The 20,958-nt window shown below is 36.0% G+C and overlaps 4 protein-coding genes across 4 annotated transcripts; all 4 read right to left on the reverse strand.

Annotated features, from left to right (window-relative positions):
- Nucleotides 1-3,713: 3,713 nt before the first annotated feature.
- LOC142620832 (uncharacterized) lies at nucleotides 3,714-9,228 on the reverse strand. Its single transcript, XM_075794132.1, has 8 exons — nucleotides 8,782-9,228; nucleotides 8,069-8,124; nucleotides 7,900-7,990; nucleotides 7,112-7,197; nucleotides 6,660-6,855; nucleotides 5,283-5,394; nucleotides 3,992-4,119; nucleotides 3,714-3,821 (listed from the first exon to the last, which is right to left on the reverse strand). Exons 1-8 carry the CDS (start codon nucleotides 9,226-9,228, stop codon nucleotides 3,714-3,716), a joined length of 1,224 nt encoding a protein of 407 aa, XP_075650247.1.
- On the reverse strand, nucleotides 9,139-13,560 carry LOC142619193 (uncharacterized). Its single transcript, XM_075792270.1, has 6 exons — nucleotides 13,005-13,560; nucleotides 12,834-12,916; nucleotides 12,626-12,704; nucleotides 11,799-11,909; nucleotides 10,592-10,701; nucleotides 9,139-9,352 (listed from the first exon to the last, which is right to left on the reverse strand). Exons 1-6 carry the CDS (start codon nucleotides 13,095-13,097, stop codon nucleotides 9,274-9,276), a joined length of 555 nt encoding a protein of 184 aa, XP_075648385.1. The 5' UTR covers nucleotides 13,098-13,560; the 3' UTR covers nucleotides 9,139-9,273.
- A 235-nt stretch (nucleotides 13,561-13,795) lies between these two features.
- Nucleotides 13,796-14,720, reverse strand: LOC142618737 (uncharacterized). Its single transcript, XM_075791746.1, has 2 exons — nucleotides 14,037-14,720; nucleotides 13,796-13,931 (listed from the first exon to the last, which is right to left on the reverse strand). Exons 1-2 carry the CDS (start codon nucleotides 14,361-14,363, stop codon nucleotides 13,842-13,844), a joined length of 417 nt encoding a protein of 138 aa, XP_075647861.1. The 5' UTR covers nucleotides 14,364-14,720; the 3' UTR covers nucleotides 13,796-13,841.
- A 15-nt stretch (nucleotides 14,721-14,735) lies between these two features.
- Nucleotides 14,736-16,543, reverse strand: LOC142620833 (serine/threonine-protein phosphatase 7 long form homolog). Its single transcript, XM_075794133.1, has 4 exons — nucleotides 15,747-16,543; nucleotides 15,497-15,587; nucleotides 15,143-15,376; nucleotides 14,736-14,891 (listed from the first exon to the last, which is right to left on the reverse strand). Exons 1-4 carry the CDS (start codon nucleotides 16,541-16,543, stop codon nucleotides 14,736-14,738), a joined length of 1,278 nt encoding a protein of 425 aa, XP_075650248.1.
- Between the last annotated feature and the right edge of the window lie 4,415 nt (nucleotides 16,544-20,958).

Consider the following 20,958-nt stretch of genomic DNA (forward strand, 5'->3'; position numbering starts at 1 on the left):
GAAGTCTAGGATACGGAATGAGATGGATGGGGTCCGGCGAAAACCGGGAAGCCGAAGGCCAGATTCTGACTTGAGGGAGATTCAACAAAAGCAGAGCTGTGGACTGTGTCATCAACATGGGCATAACCGTAGAAAATGTCCGCTTTCTCGTGGGGCTTCGACAAGCAATACTGACCCAACCTAGGTAAGTGATGCTTTTATATAAAATTTCATGATTGTATAAATTATCCAAGTTACATAGATTAGTACCGTTGTTTTGATTGTTGGTACCTAACGACAATATTTCAATTTTTCTCAGGTATGCAGATACTCGATTTTGGAATGCCATTCTAGATGTAAATTGTGGTTCTCGTTATTGTGTATTTGAACTTACTACTGGGTTGTATCGGCACAATTATTATTTTCTTTTATCACTGAATGCACTTGTAATCGAAGTATTCTGTATCCAATGTACCTGTTTCTATATTGTGATATTATGAATGGTTAATTTTATCTTTCAATTAGTTGTTAATTATTTCTATTAGCTGTTATACTCATCTGTGTTGGTGCTTCTTGTTGAGACTATAAGAAAAAAAAGCAAAAAACAAAATAAGAAAAAAAAAAGGAAAAAAAAGTAAGCAAAAAAACGGAAAAAAAAAAGGTAAGAAAAAAAATGGGAAAAAAAAGGTAAGAAAAATTAGTAAAGCAAAAGAAAGGAAAAAAAAAAGTAAGAAAAAAAATGGAAAAATGTAAGAAAAAAAAAAGGTAAGAAAGAAAATGGGAAAAAAAAATGTAAGAAAAAAAAATAAGCAAAAGAAAGGAAAAAAAAAAAGTAAAAATCGACTTCATAGGGATCGAGTTTGTCCCAACTCTCTGGCTGAGCCATCTGCCTGGAAACTCGAATTTGGGGAGTTTGTATGGTGTAAAGTTTTAGATGGAGAGTTTTTCTCCTAAAAAGTTGTAAGTGAAAATAATGTTTTTTTTTGTGATAAGAGTCTAACTATTTTGTAATAGAGTTATTGTGAGTTTATGACTAGTTAATATTATGAGCATGTTTAAATAAATAAAGAAATTGTTATGCCAAAATTTTTGAATATATTTATAGCATTTGGCAATTGGCGTACTATTTAAAAAGTGTTGTAAACATGTCAAAGTTTTAAATAAAATTGTGTGAATAAAACTAAAATAACTACAATAGTAACTAAATATGCCTCACAAAATAAATATAATAACTAAAAAATAATTTATCATCCCACTCTTTGGTCATTACTCAATACATAATAATGTTTTTTTTTTATATAATTTGAATGATAATGTTTATACTACGAAAATATCAGGAATAACAACCGAGTCATTTCAAATACCTTTCCTATAATATTTTCAAAAGAAGAATCAAACTTTTTGAAATGGCCAATTTTAAATAACATGTACATGTTCAGATTTGATTTGGGGAGTAAAAAATAGTAAAAATGCTGAAGCCAAAATAAGCTAAACGCCCAGAACACCCCAGCATGGAAAGAGATTTTTTTTTTTTGGGTACTGGAATATGCATTGGGTGCAATATGGAATTTAAAACATTTCTACTTAAATTAACCAGTGGCCAATGGTATACCTCATCTCCTTTAAGTTCCATATTATTGGTATATACTATATACTCAATCCTTCCTTCCCAAAAAGATACTAGCATAAACATTGGGTAAAACTCTACAATATCATTGTTACTGAACCAAATAAAGTCTCTTGTTACTGGAACCTCTCAAACCAAATGAGGTCTTCCATTGCCCACAAGAGCAGCAGCTAAAGCAAGATTTTTCTTAGGTATTGCCATGAAAGCGCGCACACACATAGAACTAAAAAATGGTAAAACCAAATAGAATTTAATTAAAACTCCAGAACAATTAGCAACAATAGTCTGTCCAACAACACTACACAGCCATGAATCATAGGGCTCTGATAAGTGATATAACCTTAGAGACAAGTCTATCTATAAATTGTTTCAAAGACCAACTGGAAATGCATGTGCTTAAAGGATTTTAGGCCCCCATCTCCTACGGAGAAAACATCTATAGCAGAGTCCAAGTTCAGCAAGAGCTTTATGCCCCAGTTACTTCAACCATTTCCTGTTCCACCGTGCTCGGCATAACCGGATAGTAGTGGTAATGAAGCTCTCCAACATCATCACCGAGAGCTTTTTCCATCCATCAGGTCCCACATAATAAACTGATAAAAAGAACAAGTCCAAATTACACCACAATTCTCAAGCATCCTGTACATCGTATGCTATATAAATTGATCAAGTGCAGAATATGTAAAAACAAAGTGCCTACATCGTATGCTATATTCACACGAAGGCATGCCAGGCTATTTTCTATGGCTAGGCTATGGTCTCTTCAGTGGGCATTGGATCAGCCACCACTACACCAATTTCTAGCTGCCTAATGTATATACAAAGCAATAAGACTTCACTATACTAAAAAGGTTCGCTTAACAAATTGGACTTTTCTTGATAACATCAACACTACAAAGCAGACAGCATAACGCTAACGATACTAAGTTATAATAATCGTTATACAGTCACTGACTCAAATGATTTGGAGCCAACATGCCTGAAAAAATATGTTCTGAATCTGGGGAAAACAGCACAATCATTTTAATACATTACCTTAATGCCCAGATTCGTGCCAAACCGACGAGTCAGCAGCTCCTCCAGCCATAGTGCCAAGCATGTAAGGATTGATTTCAATGATTTTCTTTACAAACTGTGATGCTGATAAGATAAGGAAAGAAAGAGTAAGTGCAACATGACATTTCCCATCCACTTTAGACAATGCAATTGAACACTACGATTACTGTCACTTGCAACATTAATTAGTCAATTATCTCGAAAAGGAACTAATACATGCTATTCTAGTTAACTAACAAAGGATAATTTATAATACCAAGCTAACTGTGAGCATGTTTGTGTAACTACAGACATAAGCATGATCATCAACAACAAGTCTAGTTTCTGTAAAGAAATTGATATGTACAAAATCAGCATCCAAAACCCATATATAATTATATGCAAGATAGGAAAAAAGAAAGAACAGAAATAACATACAGATATAGCCTCCCATGCTAGCTCGAGAATCAGTAGCAACCATGACACCCTCTTTGAATATGAACGCAAGTGTGGTGGTTCCCTTTGCTGGCTTCACCATCTTTGAATATGAACGCAAGTGTCGGACTAGATATGTCATCCCCCTCTCACTGCTGTAACAGTCAACATATTATAACTCACACATTCTTAGAGAGAATGAAAGACAAAGATAGATTAATCACACACACACGGGTTGTATCTAGAAGTAGAACCCATAAATCCACTTTATCGTCAAGATTTAAATAGGGGAATACCTCCAAGCTGAAAGTACGGAGACAAATGGATTTTAACTTCATGCATTTTTTTTAGCATCATCATCACATATGAGTTACATATAATTTCATCTATAAACCTAAACTTACTGAACCTTAAAAATTAAACCAGGCAGATTGATGTCAAGTGCATGAACTTTTTAAGGTCAGGTAGGTATATTTGATCAACACCAAAAGATAAATTACTAGAAAAGAAACAAATATGTTCACCTAGATAACCAAACTATGACAAATTCTAAACCTTTTGAGACAGTTAGGAAAAGATCCATGAATGTTGAGAGGCCTATAAATTAAATTTGAGCAGGGAACAACAAAAACCCATTCTAAAAATCAACTAGAACAAGTGTAATCTCAGTTATGTGTTTGGGAACTAGACCAAGAACCTTGTAGCTTAACTGATTGGCACCTCTTGGTATTTCCAATTGAGACATCTAGGATTCAAATCCCCACACCCCAATTATTGAATTATCAAAAATATATTTGTGAACCAGACACAGCCTTATCAATTTTAAAAGAAATATTTCCAATGAGCTCTAGGGGTTAAATGGACCTCACTTCTAATAGAAATAAAACAATGACATTATGAAGTAACTTTCCATACCAAGTCACTACGAATGCAGCTCCTGGCTTCATGATATGCAGTAAAAATTTTGTCAAAGATGGCCAGTCTTTTCTCTGCTGGCAGTGAATCTGCGGCTGGACCATGTAAATCTTTTTCCAATTCTTGAGCTGAACAAATTTGTCACATAAAACAAAACTTGAGACTTTTTGGACTATAAAAGTAAAGAAGGGGAGACAAAAAACCAGCAGACACAACCATACTTGAATAAATTCAGAGAAGTTACAAGTGCACTAGTTAAGCAAGAGAAAAAGCTATATTTTTCACAAACAGGATAGTCGACATACTGTATAATCATCGCCAAATATCCAGTTGTGGCTGGAAACCATCAGAAGACTTTTAGTGTGGTTTAACTCATGGGAAAGAAGCAAGACGGAGGACAAGCTGCAACAATACGTTAATAACAAGAAAACAAGAAAGGGTAATCTCAGTTGGGATCAGCAACTGCAAGTTTTGCAGATTTAGTATCAACATGAATTACAAATACTCAAAACAGCAAGCTGAACATCAGAACCTGTTATAGGCTAATTTTGTAACTGAAGTTGTTTAATTACCATTTGTCACAAAAGCTTAACTAATAGAAGCCTACCAAACACCCTGACCATATCTTCTCCTAATATAGTGCCCCACTTAAAAACATGCAATACCAAACTCTTTAAAAAACCTATTAGCATGTAATATGCAGAAGACTTGATAGCATAACAAAACCAAACCAAAACTTGTCCAAATCTACTTAAAGACATGATAAATTCCTACACCAGAGTTTCCTCAATAAAATCTCTCCAAATGAAATAACCTCTAAACAATCCCATACATTATAATTTTAAAATTGACAACAATTTAACGGCAAGTTTTGCATGTCTGTTAATAAATCTAATAAACTGACCCATGAGCCTAATAGCAACATTTTGGCATGCTACTTTTAGTAAAACAATGGTACTGCAGTTTTTTGTTAGACCATCCATTTGAGCACTGAATTCACCTACTCTCTTCCTTGTCTATATATATATATATATATATATATATATATATATATATATATATATATATATATATAGACTATCCTGTTGAAGATTATCAACCAAATTATCAGTTGCCAGAGAGAGTATAAACAACTAGTCATGGTCTGTTCTACTAAATCAGGAAAAATCTAGATTCACATTGTATGTTTGATGACACCAAGAGAGATGATCATTTCAGCTGTATAACATTTTGTTGAACCCAAAGTAATGGTGCAATTCTGGATTATTATCAAAAATAGCTTTTCACCGACCTTTCACAATGGCAACCCGAGTTTTCGCATTAGTTATTGGAAACCTATGACCAAGCCAATGAAACTCTATCATGGATGCAGCTTGTTGAGACCTTGCCTCTGCCATGACAGCCTGAAACCAAGACATTGAAAGACATCAGTACAATAGACAGAAGCTTCCAAAGGATGAAGTGGAAAATTCTCAGCACTTCCAACTTTAACTATAACAGCATAAAACAGATAATTATTTAATAAATACTAATACCAATAACTGTTTATCACACAAAGTCAAAATAGCCATAGCCTTACTCAAGTTGCAATAAGAGATAGTTGACCAATCAAAAAGTTGCAATAAGGTGGGTTGGGGTTAGGTCATGCTTCAATTCTTGCACAACAAGATGATAATTATTATGCCATCAGATAGAATCAGAACTAGTCTTAAGTTCAACCAGATCATAAGAGATACTAATTTCCCATAAGCAAGAAGGATAATGTCTTTACTTAATAACGTTACAACAGGTGATTTGTTCCCTCCCTTCTAGGAATAAGCTACTTGAATTATTAAGCTCACCCTGTGAAATAACTTATTTTTTCTTTTTTGAGATAAACAACAGAAAGCTTTGTTAAACATCTAGAAAAGAGAAAATTATGCATCATGAACCCACGACCTTTATTAAATTTAACAAACAGAGGATCACTTCTCACCAGAAAACTGAGGCTGTGAGGGCTTAACAAAGACCAAGGAAGAAGCTTAGAAAAAAGTCAAATCCATTTTATGAAAAGGCATGATGGATGAATTAGTCAACCAAAAAGCAGAGTTAAAGAGTCATAATATTACATTATGGACACCACAAAGCAACAATGACCAATAAATGAAGGGTGGGTACAACACTGCATAATCAGAATTCGTACAAGCTTCCATGATCAGATGAATCTTGCAAGAATTACTGCAGTTGAATGCATGGAAAAATGAACCAAAATACAGCAAAGTAATTATAAGGCAAGCTGCAGTACAATAAATCTGGCGAGACTAAACTTATTGAGTGTAGTTGATGTGAGAATCATTCAAGAGATTGTTGAAGCACTGAGTCACCTTACTTCAAGATATATGCTACCCACCTCTGATGAGTTAAAATATTCCTCAAAATTATTTTATCACTATGTTCACAATAAACAGACATTTCGGAATATAACAGAGTATGATAGCTACATGGGTGCAAGAGCATCTAGATATTCAAACGGAGCTTCATCAACTATTCTAATATAATTTTTTCCCCTTTCCCTGAAAATGATTCATGTTTTCAAATTCGAATGCCTATAGCCAAAGCAACTGCCTGGAAGACATTGAAAGAACCCTATGTGACATGCATTGCTTACTTTCAAGATAATTAAACTCACCTCCAATTTAGCTTTGAAAAGGTCCAGGGCAGGACCTTCCATCTCACCAATCTGGAGAAGCTTAGAGGCTTGTAGATTTGATTCGCCAATTTTGTGTAGGCAGTAACGAATACTAGGCTCTAGCTCCTTAACACGCTCTCGGCACAAAACTTGATTCTCTAGGTCCCCATATTTGCCAAGTTCCTCATAAACAGCCCTGTAAGATTAATAATCAATTAAACAGCCACAAGATCCACCATTGCAACCAGAATGTGAAGGGTATAGAGTATAGACCAAACAAGGAACATCTCATAGGGATTTCTGAGATAAATTTCCACTCAAAATTAATTTACGCCTAAATCAATTAATTCATTATTATTTTATTTTTGAGGTGAGATTTGATGATCAAATTCATTTCCAATGGCAAAGTATCAAGAGTAAAAATCAGTATATTTAAGGAGACAAGAATGCACCTGGCACTTTTGAAATTCATTAATGCCGTGTCCCAGTTCTGATCTTGTTCAAACAACAAGTTCCCTTTCATATAGGAGGCATAAGCCTACATATTGGAAATTGAAAGTTAGCAAGATGAAAATGGAAGAAGTTATGTAAAACTAGATTAACTAAAAGATAGTTCTCAAAATAGAGTAGTCAAAAGATAAGTATCAAAACATTCACTATCCAAAAAAATTAGGCAGCGATTCAATAATCAACATATGATTCAATGTGTTAATGGTAAAAAGTGATACACTGATTAAACAGCCTGTAGTTTTGAACAAGACCCACAGATCATTCATACTCCCTCAAGCATTTCAAAATCCATAAGTAACGACACAAAATGAGCACTATAAAAGCTTCTTTTCTCCCTTTTTGGAGGATCCAACAGATTTGACATCATCAAAACCAGGTTATTTGGAAATTGATCCCCCATTGCATCACGTGGACCATTTGGAAAGGAAAAATAACCATAGGAATTTTGACAATGAAGAGAAATCAACACTGGATATTATAAATAGTTTTCTGAGAACTTTATCTTAATATTGCACCATTATTGGGGTGGTGTCAAGTAGTTCTATGGTTGGATCATTTGAATGTACGTTTGTAAATATTTGGGGAAGTTAATCATTTCAAGCTTTCATATCTTATAATAAACCATCATACATATCAAAAAGATAAGAAGACATCCAATTTATATCAACCAGAACCCAGGTTCAAGAAGCACAAACCATAATCTAACCATACTAAAATAGTATATCATTACCTTTGCAACTGCTGAACCAATACGCTTTTCCCTATCAGTAGCCTTTTTTTCATTTCCACGAAGAATGGCATACTCATATTTTTCCTTAAACCTGGGGAACTCCAATTTTTAGTGCCACAAGAAGCACAAGCATAACTCAAGACAACTGCAGCAAGATGAATATTATTACCATTTCTTGTCACCCAGCAGCTCAGGACAACAGAAGTTGAACAAGGCCCACAGCTCCTATTTCCAAAAAAAAAAATTTAAGACACAGAAAACTATACAAGGATCAAATATCTGAATTTGATTCAAATCTATAAACAAAATGTTGAAATAGGAGTATAATTTTAGAAAAGAACTAATGATCACATAATGAATGCCATACAACTGATTCAAACCTCTTCTGGATATATTTGAAATTATTATTTATTTCTACCTAGCTTCCACAAAACCAATACAACTGATTCAAACCTCTACCTACACCAACTTATCACATTCTATGACATGAGGGATTGCTTTGTGTCAAGAAGATTTTAAATAAATAAATAAATAACTCAAATATGTATATTCCCATCAAAGTAGCAATTACAAACATAAAAACAATACACGCAAACAATACATAAGTAAATATTTTTTATCTTTGTCAAAGGTACAAGCCAAGTAGCCTTACTCTCTTATCTTATTAGAGAGCCCCACAACTGATAATTCTTTGATCCAATGGGGGAGTAGCGTCTTTGGGGCCACAACTATTGCCCTCTTAATCAAACGCGAATGAAATAATCCAGCCAAGAAGCCACAAATCTAAAATAAGAAAAAAAAAAGTACTATCAACAAATTACAAATAACATATATATATATATATAAACAAAATTTCCCAATAAAATATATCCATTTCCTTACCTGCATTGTCTTCCCCAAACCCATGTCATCCCCTAAGATTCCACCCTTACCCTGACAATGCAAAGACCAGAGCCACCTTAACCCATCAGACTGATGTGGGTACAACATTTTGGCAATCTTACCAGGCAACTTGTACCTAGATTTTGGGCCATTCAAAGTTATAGAACCATCATTCTCCGCAACAGAATCATCTGCATAATCATCCAACACATCAACACCATCCAAATCATCATACTTGTCTTTGGACTTACTCCCTTGCCTCTTCACCCCCTTAGCAATTCCCTTGCCACTCAAATCAACACAATCATCATCATCACCATCATCATCATCCTCTCCCACTTCAATCCCTACACTACATTTCGTTGTCCCATGTACCCTATCTACAAAATTGTCACCCTTCGAATCAATGTGCAAATAATTTATCTGCTCTTCTTCAACTTCAGACATAAAAGGTTGTCCCTTCAACTTCACTAGGTGGTGTTTGACATGACCTCAGCAAGGCATACATGGACATGATAAAACCCGGAGTACAAAACCCACATTGCGAGCCATGAGATTGTGCCAATGATTCCTGCAGAACATTTTGGAAACATACTTGAGGACCACAGTTAGACAAACTCAGCTCCACAGAAAGTGGCTATAATAAACACAAGTAAACTACTGCAATCTCCAAAGTAGAGCAGATTGATGAACTAAAATATTAGCTCATAGGCTTTCCTTTTTTATTATCTGGATCTAGCTACTAGGTTTACAAGATCTAAATAACTTGATCCAGAGAAGAATAATTGTCCATTGCTGTGAAGGTTTTGCAGTTATATCAAAGATGAATTGTGAAATTTATAATATCTTTAGCTAAACTTTATAAGCATTACATTCCATTTTGATAATAATCATGCACATATATATTCAGTAACATATATACTTAGTTACTGAAGAAATGTCAGATTTAATTCCACACGAATGGGGGAAAAAATGATATATTTTCACAGTATCTTATTTGTTTAGAGAACATTGAAAAAAGGGAAGTTCTAGACTATATCTAAAAAGATTAAGCTGATTGCTGGAATGTAAAGAACAAGTTGCGCAAAGCCACAGTAGATATTAAGGGTCAAATTTTTTTTAAATTTTTTTTTTTTTTTTGCATGAACCACATATCTCATTGTGATGATTTCGAAAACACCCTTCAAATGTATGTGAAGTTTTTCTTCCACCACCACCTTTTTTCTAAAAGCACGATCTAAAGAAACATATCTTATTTAATCACCCGCATATATGGAAGGAATGTGTCTGAAAGTTCTTGAACATAAAAGTAGAATAAATTTCTGGATGTAACTGACTCAAGACCTTTGAAGAGTGATCAGAAAGGTTTAAATCATGGCCCAGAGTTATCGTGCTGTCTATTGTTTACTCATATGCATATAAGAAAATGAAGCCTTCAAACTTCTACATTGGCTAAATATCACCCTACCTCTGCAGGCTTGACCCCTTGAATGTGACAAAATAAATTTTAAATATGGCATAACCATAACTTGTGTACTTTATGTCAAGGAGATTTTTCAGCAGGGAAAAAATTTACTGCACATAAGGCACAGAGCATGGCAAAGTTCACTCTGATACAGTATCTTAGGAACTGCAGTCATCCATGAGCACAAAGCATATCAACAAGTCCAGGAAAAAAAAAAAAAAGGAAGTAAATTCCAGGTATATAATATGCCTAAAATGCATCAAATATATGTATGATTTTACAACGTCAACTATAATGGCCTTCATAGGCCAGAGTTTGTCTACATCCAAACAAAACCTAGGGTACCTGTCATCTAAGCTACGCTCGATATCAAATTGGAAGATTGAAATCCTTCTAGGTGAAAGCTCAATACTTTCTCCTCTTCTTGCCTTTTCATACATCCTTTCTCCTCCGACCTATCACAGAAATTGAATCTTTTATGTAGTTTACGATGAGTTTGATAGTCAATTTGCATAAAATATGTATTTGACATTTGTCTCCAAGACATTAATGAATTCACTTTGGTCCAGATTTTTTATACAAAATTTTAGCTTACATTCTTATGATTCTTAATTGCATATAATATACAAATTATGAAATCAAACTTGAGAGTAAAATTTCGACAACTTAAGATGAAATGAGCATGCATGATACTACTGATACTACAACACTGCAAAGTTTCTGTTGCATTTTTATGGAATTTCTATTTGACACATTCATATTAGATCTCCCCTGAATAGGACAGTCAATTGGGTTGAGCAGTGAGTTTGCCTGGAGCCTGATTGTTTTTTTGGGATGAGCTTAAACAGCTCTTGAAGCCTAAAGTTAGATTTGGGAGAAGCTTGATTGGAAAAACTTCAGCCAGTATAATCCAGACCAACTTTTTTCTTTAATTCCCAGAAAGTAATCCTACATTAATTTTACATAAATTATACATTTTTTGCTTCAAGAAGAGCTGCGAGTCAAGTGGTCAAGTAGATGTTATACATCAAAGTCTTAGTCTCGAGTTTTGTTTTATTTTCAAAATCCTTTGCATTCTGTATGGGACAATTGATTTTGTGCAAGCCCAAAACTTGGCCATAAGTCTTCCAGTCATGGAATGAGCTCATGAGAGTTTTGTGTCTCAGCTGAGCCTGCGGAATCCTCATTCCAACTAAGCCCTGCCCAATTGACAATCCTACTCTCAAAATAGGTGGACTGAAACCCAATGACAGTCAGGGATTGAGCTCTGGAGGAAAAACAAAGAAGAGGATGGAAACTCTTTACTCTTTAGCCCATTCTATACATTTCCTGTTCCATGAAAAGCAATTATGAAACAAAACAGGATTATTTAATGCATGCATATAGAGGATACTACCAATTGTTCAGCCCCATATATACTTATTAGCTTCCTGGCAAAGTGTTTCAGAAGATAGATGTACTTCCAAAGTCTTCAGAGAAAAGAATATAAGAAAAAGAAACCAAGGATCGGTCCACACATGGATTCATCACTAATTTTGACAGAAATACTTACTTTGATGGCAGAGAACATTGGGGGAACTTGCCAAATTTCCCCACAAAAGGATGCAGCAGTTTTCTTCAAGTCCTCATCTTTGATTTGCTCCCAAGGCTCTCGTTGAATAACCTACACAAGAGGTGATCCATGACTAATATTTGCACCGTGTGTAGCTATGGATTAAATCCTAGCAAGAGATAAAACATTATTAGCAGTTCTAGTGTCCTGTAGAAAATATAAAGGTCATCCTGCAAGACAATTGTAAACAGTCTAACCACATTTGAGATGAAATTATGCACATGGATATAAATAAACTTGTCTGCAAGAACTAGATTATAGTATTGGACTATAGGCTATCCATGATTTCCCTTTCTCTCAATCCAAGTATGCATACATATACCCTGTTGCCAACATCATAAGTCACAACTCACAACAGTACCCTTGTTGCAAATAATTTGTATGATTATTGTAATTTTTTTTTTTTTTTTTTTGATGAGTAAGAAAAAAGTATATTCAAAAAACTGCTATATGCAGAAAAGGCATAAAGCAAAATTCAGTGCAAGCTCTTTCATCTTCAGTGCATTCTGCGTTCTTTTTTCTAATGTTGATAGTGTTATATGCTTACAAAGCATTGCTTTTTTTACTCAATTTTTATTTTGATAATACAAAAGTTGGGGGTGGGGGGATTTGCTATTTTCACATGCGATTATACCTCACATTCATTCCATTTGGCTGGTACAATAGGTAGTTAGTTGTTCAACAAGACAATCCTCTAAATAACCTATATCATCGTGCATATAAGTTCAAAATAAGGAACAATAGTTATCCAGAAGAGATAAACACACCGGTGAATCAGCATCCCAAGTTGAAGTGGCCTCCCCTAAACGGAAAACTCCACTGTAACCCTTAACCATACCTTGATATCTACAGTATAAAAACATTAAGAGTCTTAAGAGAGAGATCATTGGCATAAATTTGATAAGGGGAAAAAAATTCTAGATTCATGGGGCAGATAGTAAATTACTATTCTAAGTGGATAAGATTCAAACTTACCCTTCTACCAACTTAGTGGCTTTACCAACACATACAATTAATAAACCAGTTGCCATTGGGTCAAGGGTTCCAACATGCCCTACCTGCAACCCCAAATATATAAATAAATAGTTGGAAGAGCTGTTACAAAAGAAAGCATGCCTACATGCAGATGCAATAGCAAAAAGGCACCTTTTTAACTTTGACCAGGCGTCGCAGTTTTCCACAAACTGTAAATGAAGCCCACCCTGTCTTGCAATATGATGTTGTTATATTTTGATTCATGGAAAATGACACCTAAAATTGTCATGATTGTACTTGTAACCTCAAAGAAAATGGTGACACATAAAGAGATTTGAGAATTTGGATAAATTGTCCTGTTAATCCTAAATCAAGAAAACAAAGGATAGAGCATAATCCTTTGCTGCAACCTAAATTATAGGCAAATAGTTTCCCTAGTATCCCATTAAACTTCCATTTCCTTTTCTACTAGCATTCACAGCATGTCCAGCCAAAACTAATGAATTTCATTCTTAATAATAAGTTTGACTCATATATCTGATATCTCCCACATTTTGTAGTTGTAGGCCAATTATTCTCACTCCCATTGAGTTTCTGCAAAGTTTCTTTCTTCAATAACAATAAGGATTCTCACTCCTCACTATTGATTAGTATTGCACTAAATCACTCGCTAAGTCCCATAATTTATCACTCTTAACTTGGAATAAACTAGGGTATAAAGCTTCCAAGTTCCAACATTTTATCAATCACATAGGCATAATTCAAAATGTTCAAACAAGAACTAATAACATCCAGTGCAAGCAATTCAAAATTATGAGAGGAAAATCTGCTGCAGTCAAAAGCTTAATTGCAACTAAATTGAAGATGGGTTGGACCAACTAAATTGCAACTAAAATCTGCTGTTAGGGTTAAGGAACAATAAACAATCAAGGGTTAAGAGTGGAAGATGGGGTGCTAACCTTATGGCATTTGGAAAGCATAGGGTTATGGGCAGATGGGGTGCTAACCCTATGGCACTTGACGCTTACGCTGTCTTGTATAATGTCTGGTATGTGGGGGAGGGGGTACCGCATCTCCTTGGTCAGGCTCCTTGCGTTGCTGCAAAGACGAAGTTACAAAGAAACAATGGATCAAATGAATTTTAATACCAACTATAACAGCAGTCACGAAAGTATTCAAAGCTAGTAAATGACCAATGCATACCGTGGGGCCAGCCTTGTGTCCTGCTTTGTGACCACCTGTCCCACAAGGAGGTGCTTTTCTTGTGCGTTTAGGCCGACCTTGTGGGGGTGACTGTAGCTCATCAACTTGCTCATTCTCGACATGCATAGCTGGTTGATTTGCTTGACTCCCAACAACTGAAGATACTACAACTGCGGGGGAGGATGGTGTAGCGGACGGAATGTGAGTGAGGCTCATAGTCATAGGAGCTGTATGCAGTCCAGGAGTGGGCATGAATGACATGGAGTCACTATGGGGTGGTACATGGTGTATATGACCAATGCTGTACGAGGGAGATTGAGTGTGCATGACCTGAGGGGTATCATTGAAATCAATGCCGAGATCAAAGGATGGTGGAGTAAGGGATAGATGCGCGGGGTCAGAAAATGTACATAGGGTGGGTGAAGGGATCTCGGGGTGAGAAGATGCATGTGCAGTGGGTACAGGGATCTGTAAGTCTGGAAATGCGGGAGTACTACGAGGAGGGAACTCTGGGGAAGGAGATGCATGTGGGGGTGGAGGGAACTCTGGGGCAGGTGATGCATGTGGGGGTGGAGGGAACTCTGGGGCAGGATAAGCATGTGGGGGTGGAGGGGGTTGATTTTGGCCTTGATGGGGTGCAACACACTGGCCATGGCTATGGCTGGCAGGAGTTGAGCTCGTGCTTGGTCGTGCATTATGTTACGCAGCTTCTGGATTTGCTGTATCCGCATCTTCCAAGGGAAGATGGGCAGCTAGACGGTGAAGGCGATCCACTTCCTTCAGCATAGCTGTAATCAGCTTGTGGTCAGGACTGTCTACTACATAACGCATCAACATCTGCTTGTGCATGGCGACCTGCAATTTTTGTAATACAATTAGTACACCTAACGCAAAAATGGTAATACGCAACAAAATTTGGAAAGAAAGGTCAAAGCGATTACCGTAATAAGGAGAGAGGCGCTAGTGTGGTCGACAAACCTCCATGTGACTTTACCATACTAGCCGAAGTATGGATGAACACTCGACATAGCACCCTCTAGTCGTGCTCCATGACATAGTTTCTGTGCTCTCGTATTCCATACTTGGATGTGGCTAAAATGTCTGACCCTCCAATCCACTTCAATCTTCCCCCTCAGGTCTATCTTATGAAGGGCATCATCAATATCAACATCTTCGGGAATTTCTTGCACCATCCCAAACTGACGAAGAACATGATCCAGTGTATGTTTCTCTACTAGCAAGAAACATACAAGCGGCACCGTCGCCGTCCACATGTCCCGTCCTGCTACACAGAATGCAGGCAGGTGGCCTAATTTGGCTTCATATGGTTGCCACACCACCTGTTGTAGTAAAAAAAAAGCGCAGCACATTATGCAATGTTCCATTATTTTGAATTGACATATTTTACAGTTATAACAGTATAGACTAAGATAACATTACAAGAAACACAATTTGGATACCTGGTTGGGATACATAGAATCTAGAAGCTGACGGTACCGAACCAAACAGATTTCGGCGGGGCTATTCTTCGTGCTCACGACCCAAACCAATCTACAATGAAGAAAGAGGAAATCAATATCTACCAAATATGCAATGTAATAAAAAAGAAAAAGGATATGTATGTTGAATAATGCTAAGTTCAATGTGTCATATCGTTTAAAATGATGGATCCAAAAAAAATAGAGAGAATCGGTCAAGGAAGAGACTTACTTAATAGACAATGGCGAAGATGGTAATGGTGGGCCATATGCACCATCTGGTGGGAGGTCCATCCTTGGGCACAAGAAAGGGAATCTGGACCATGCCCAATATTGAACGAGTATTAAGGCCCCACCAATCTGACTAGCGTTTTTGTCGGTTGCCCTGCATAACTCTCTGTACAACCATGCAAGGCAAGCGCTCCCCCAACTGTACCGAGGTGGATTGTGAAGGTCCCTCAACATCTGCAACCACATCGTATGCACCCTATCGCCAGACTTGTCAGCGAAAATTGTGTCCCCTAGGAGTGCTAGAATATAACACCGTGCATACTGATGCACAACAACCTCTTCTGCACCATCGGGCAACCCTTGGTCAATTTTTTCAAGTAGCTTCTTGATTTGGATCCTCTGTCCTTTAAGCACCACGGAATTAGTAACAATTCCAAGCATTTCTTGACATTCAACAGCCCATTTCAAGGCACAAGTTCCAACAATTGCCTCACCATCGATTGGAATCCCCAACAGAACCTCCACGTCTTGTAATGTGATCGTCATCTCACCATGTGGAAGGTGGAAGGTGTGGGTTTCAGGCCGCCATCGCTCAACAAAGGCCGTTATCAAATTATGGTCAAGCTCTCTAAATGGGGTCCTATACAGCCCCTCTAATCCAATTCTCTTGACAATGTCGAGGACGCGATCATCCACCATCGGGCTTCGTTTTCGAAACTCCTCATTACGACCACGACATTTCAATACCCCCGGATCCTGCACATGATAGAACCATGGTGATGAGATGTAATATGTCATTACCTTTGTAAGAATGATTGTAGCTATTGTTGGGAAAATAGACTATAAATTATTCAATTGGATTTTCCATGAGTTTATGACAACTTATTTAACGAAGCGTTTGTACTCTCCTTATTTTTTTTATACAAAAACCAAAAATACAAAAGCTATATATCAAGATTAAGGTTATGCTCAAGAAGAATTTCATCAACAAAATCAGGAGTATAGCCTAAAACGAAAATGATAAGAGGTAGATAATTATTTACAGACCATTTTGCAAGAACATTACTATGCATTCAAAGCTAGTGATACCATTGACAAACTTAGGATTTTAGAAATGAAAAAAAAAAAAATATATCAACATAATGTAAAAGGATAAGAAAAGAAAGAGCTGGTATTCAGCAGGTCGTCGATTTTAATTTTACCTGGCCTTCCCAAACAGCGGATGATCGATGTTCTGTTAGAAACCTCAACACCGAAGGAACCCTGGGACCAGGACCGAACTTATCATCCACCTCAGCAACGGCAGCCATACTACACAAATTTTAGGGAGTCAAGGATCTCAATGTATAGCAAATTTATTGCACAATTCTCCAAATACCACTATCCACACAACCTCCATAAGAGACAATATTTATGTCAATAAGATAGAATCAAGCGAATAAAAAAACTAGCTAAATAGAATACATCAAGTTAAAACTACTAGGTAAGTTCGGGTGACATTGCAAGGAGAAAATTGGCATATAAAGATAATTTTCAAACATATATGTTAGTTAACATTGTTTTCAAACTAATTAGCAAACTAACATCTCAAGGTTTTTAAACTCGATTTCACTGTAACAACTCGAAACTCAGAAAATTGAGTTCCACGTGAACTCGACTCTTTAACACTCGATTTTCCAAAAACAAAAACAGAACCAAAAGGAGAAAATTGGCATAAGACACCCATTTTCAAACATATACCTTAATTAACATCGTTTTCAAACTAATTAGCAAACTAACATTTCGAGTTTCTTAGACTCGATTTTACTGTACTACCAAAACGTCACCCGACATTGTGATACAATAATTGTTCAACACCTATAGTATGACATGCAACAAAAACAAATTCTTATATATATTATCTATTTCATTAATTATTTATCCAAATTTTTATCAACTGTATTTCTTTTGTAAAATAACCCTAAAACTAATCATAAACTAGTCTCAAAAACCAAATCACATTGTGTGAATACATGATACAGAGTCATACAACAGAATTAATTAATTTAATCCGCACTCTCTTTAAGCAGCTGGGTAAGTCTGCCTACTTCAATCTAAAGATGATTAGAACATTAAAAAAAATAAAGAACCAATTCTTTAAATTCTTTTTGCACAAGAAAAAAACCTTAAAAAAATTTCTCACTCCGAGGGCTATTAAAAAAACAACAAAATTAGGTGAACCTCATCTAAATCAAAATGCCCACATAATGCATAGGCATGTTCATATGGATACCAACCGCCACATACAAAGAAAATCAATCACATTCTTTGAATACATGTTCCATAATACAACCTACCAAATTAATTTAATTCTCACTCTCTTTCTAAATTAATTTAATCTATCTACATCCTCATTTCCTAGTCACTCACTCCCTCCTCCTCCTCGTCTGACACATTCTTTTCTTATACAAAGATGATAATAAAAAGAAAACACAAGAAACCAACATTCTTGAAATTCTTTTTTCCCACAAAACAAAAACCAAGAAAAAACAAACAAACTTGACTGATCTTACCTGTGTTGTCCAACCAAAAAAGCACAAAGTGCACCAAGCTAAGTTCCAACTCTAGGAATAATCCTCCAAGAAACACCTAAAAAAATCAATTTTTTTTTTCTCAATGGGGATGGTTTGGGTCTTTGGGTCGGATTTGGGTGCGTGGAGAGACGGTGGGAGAGTGTTTGAGAGACGGTGGAGACGGTGGAGAGACGGTAGAGAGACGGTGGAGAGACGGTGGAGAGACGATGGAGAGACGGTGGAGAGACGGTGGAGAGACGATGGAGAGACGGTGGAGAGACGGTGGAGATACGGTGGAGAGACGGTGGAGAGACGATGGAGAGACGGTGGAGACGGTGGAGAGACGATGGAGAGACGGTGGATTGACGGTGGAGAGACGATGGAGAGTGAGAGAGATTTGAGAGTCAGACTGAGAGAGACGGTGGGAGTGTTTGAATCGGTGAGAGTGGTGGATTGACGGTGGAGAGACGATGGAGAGTGAGAGAGATTTGAGAGTCAGACTGAGAGAGACGGTGAGAGTGTTTGAATCGGTGAGAGTGTTTGAAATCGAGGGATTAAGTGAAAGTTAGCTTCTAAGAAATCGAGTTCAATGGACTCGATTTACTATGGTCCTAAATCGAGTCCAATGGACTCGATTTTTTGCCGACGTGGACTCCCTGTCCACGTCAGCTGCTGCAGATGAACAAATCGAGTCCATTGAACTCGATTTCTTTGCCCAAAATCGAGTTCTCTGGACTCGATTTGTTAGAAACCAAATTTGTTTCAAACTTTCGTTTACTAATGATATAGTTTTTATTTTATAGTTATTTAAAAAAAAAATTCCAACTTTTGCTACTTTTTTCCACGTGGGCTCCATATGTGCAGACCACATGCATAGAAAAATACCTGGAAGTTATCCATAAATCCCACACACAAAAAAAAAAAAAAGAATAAAAAAAAAAAAAGGAAAACACCAGGAAGTGAAGGGCCACTTGCACACTCAATTTTGTACGAGGAACCTCATCCTTATCTTTTATTTTTTTATAAGGGAAATGTTAACAGCTAGATTGTTATGGATGATTTATTATGAGATCTATCTAATAAAAAATTGGTATAAATTGATGAAATGACTGAAATTAATATTGAAGTGACAAGTGAAACACAACAAGTTGGCTTTATTGGCTTTACATCCTATAAAATTGGTAAAAAAATCTAGCAAAACTTGGACTTTACTGACATAAAGTTATTTTTTACTGTGCCTGTTAATGCTACCATTTTTATAAAGTTTGATACTCTTTCAAGTCGGTTTGTAAGGACTTTGTTTCTTTAATATATGCATTTGTTTGGCCCAAAAAAAAATTTTGAACACTCAATTTTACAAAGTGATAAGTTCTTGTAAAAAGTTGTAAACAAAAAGTCTACTGTTTCATTTGTAGTCAACCACTTAATCATTTTATAAAATTGAGTATACAATTAAATGTATTCTTGGATTTATTTGAGTGAATTACTTGTGAATAGTGATCCCTTATTATTGTGCCCATTCAAAATACAAGTTATTTTAGGATGTTATAAAATAAAAAATAAAATGGATTACTTGAAAATTTCAGTCATCCACATTGTTGCTATAATTTTTCAATACAATGGAATACAAGTAATCTACTTAGCCTTTACAAAGAAGGCTCTATCATTGTAAAATTTCACACAACCAGTTCTCAAGACAATGGTGATGGCAATTGAGAGTAGATGCAGTTATGCTGCCGTGCCAATATGTGGGTTGGTCTTAATATGATAAGTAGCTTGTAGAAAAGATAACATATTGAATTATATTAAGGAGAATTTAATTATATTCATTGAAGTGGTATTCCTTTATATTTCCAATAATTTTTCCCTGAATTTAATCTATTCAAGGAGAATATCATGAGAACAAAAATGTTAGATATATATGTTGTAGTCTCCTACGCTCTTGCCATGTCCAGGTCCTACAATTTAAAGATTTGCCTAGTTACTTCTTGATACTGTATCATATTGGTATCCCATGTCCATGACACTATATTATGACATTATGGTAAGAATACATAGGTTGACTTAGTAAAATCAATGTCTTCTGCTGTGCTCAGGGACTCACATGTTATAGGAAAATTATTGGGTGCTTTTTAAATACGATGACATGATGCCCATTTTTCTCACATTCATGGTGGATCTCATTATAGAAATAGCAATGGCAATGAATTAACAATCATTATAGAACAAGTAAGAAAGAGATAAAAATTTTGCTGCCAAAAGCAATTATGTTTTGCTTCTACTGAATTTTTTGATAGGTACCTCTACTGAAATTTAGAACTTCAGTTTTTCAACATCTAAATAACTTCTTAAAACCATCACTAGACAAAACATTTTATCTCTTTGTTTTGCCATTTTAGCCAAGGAGGAAACTTGTTTTTAAAATGCTAACGAAGCATTACTCCTACATAACAAACACAACTACTGCCATTTGCATAAACAAATTATGGCAGGTGGAACATGCAGGTCTACCATCACCTTAATGGAGAATTCAATTTTCAATACAAGTAGGAAGTAGAACATTAAGGGTCCGTTTGGATGCAGCTGAAACTAAAAACTGAAAAACACTGTAGCAAAATAATTTTTTAATGTGTAAATAATACCGTGGAACCCACTTTTAAT

This window comes from Castanea sativa, chromosome 12, assembly GCF_040712315.1.
Source record: "Castanea sativa cultivar Marrone di Chiusa Pesio chromosome 12, ASM4071231v1".
In the NCBI taxonomy this organism is placed as follows: Eukaryota; Viridiplantae; Streptophyta; class Magnoliopsida; order Fagales; family Fagaceae; genus Castanea; species Castanea sativa.

What these genes read in the sequence shown, in the direction of transcription:
- LOC142618737 (XM_075791746.1), bottom strand. Translation starts at nt 14,363, where the DNA reads ATGCACACTCAATCTCCCTCGTACAGCATTGGTCATATACACCATGTA. An exon ending in GACACAAGGCTGGCCCCACG is followed by an intron (nt 13,932 to 14,036) that starts GTATGCATTGGT and finishes TCGTCTTTGCAG; the next exon opens with CAACGCAAGGAGCCTGACCA.
- LOC142619193 (XM_075792270.1), bottom strand. Translation starts at nt 13,097, where the DNA reads ATGAATCAAAATATAACAACATCATATTGCAAGACAGGGTGGGCTTCA. An exon ending in GCCTGGTCAAAGTTAAAAAG is followed by an intron (nt 12,917 to 13,004) that starts GTGCCTTTTTGC and finishes TTGGGGTTGCAG; the next exon opens with GTAGGGCATGTTGGAACCCT. An exon ending in GAGCGTAGCTTAGATGACAG is followed by an intron (nt 9,353 to 10,591) that starts GTACCCTAGGTT and finishes AATGTTCTGCAG; the next exon opens with GAATCATTGGCACAATCTCA.
- LOC142620832 (XM_075794132.1), bottom strand. Translation starts at nt 9,228, where the DNA reads ATGTCTGAAGTTGAAGAAGAGCAGATAAATTATTTGCACATTGATTCG. An exon ending in TTGGTTCAGCAGTTGCAAAG is followed by an intron (nt 7,198 to 7,899) that starts GTAATGATATAC and finishes TCCAATATGTAG; the next exon opens with GCTTATGCCTCCTATATGAA. An exon ending in TTTTCAAAGCTAAATTGGAG is followed by an intron (nt 5,395 to 6,659) that starts GTGAGTTTAATT and finishes TCTTGGTTTCAG; the next exon opens with GCTGTCATGGCAGAGGCAAG.
- LOC142620833 (XM_075794133.1), bottom strand. Translation starts at nt 16,543, where the DNA reads ATGACATATTACATCTCATCACCATGGTTCTATCATGTGCAGGATCCG. An exon ending in TCTTCGCCATTGTCTATTAA is followed by an intron (nt 15,588 to 15,746) that starts GTAAGTCTCTTC and finishes TCTTCATTGTAG; the next exon opens with ATTGGTTTGGGTCGTGAGCA. An exon ending in ATTCTATGTATCCCAACCAG is followed by an intron (nt 15,377 to 15,496) that starts GTATCCAAATTG and finishes TTACTACAACAG; the next exon opens with GTGGTGTGGCAACCATATGA.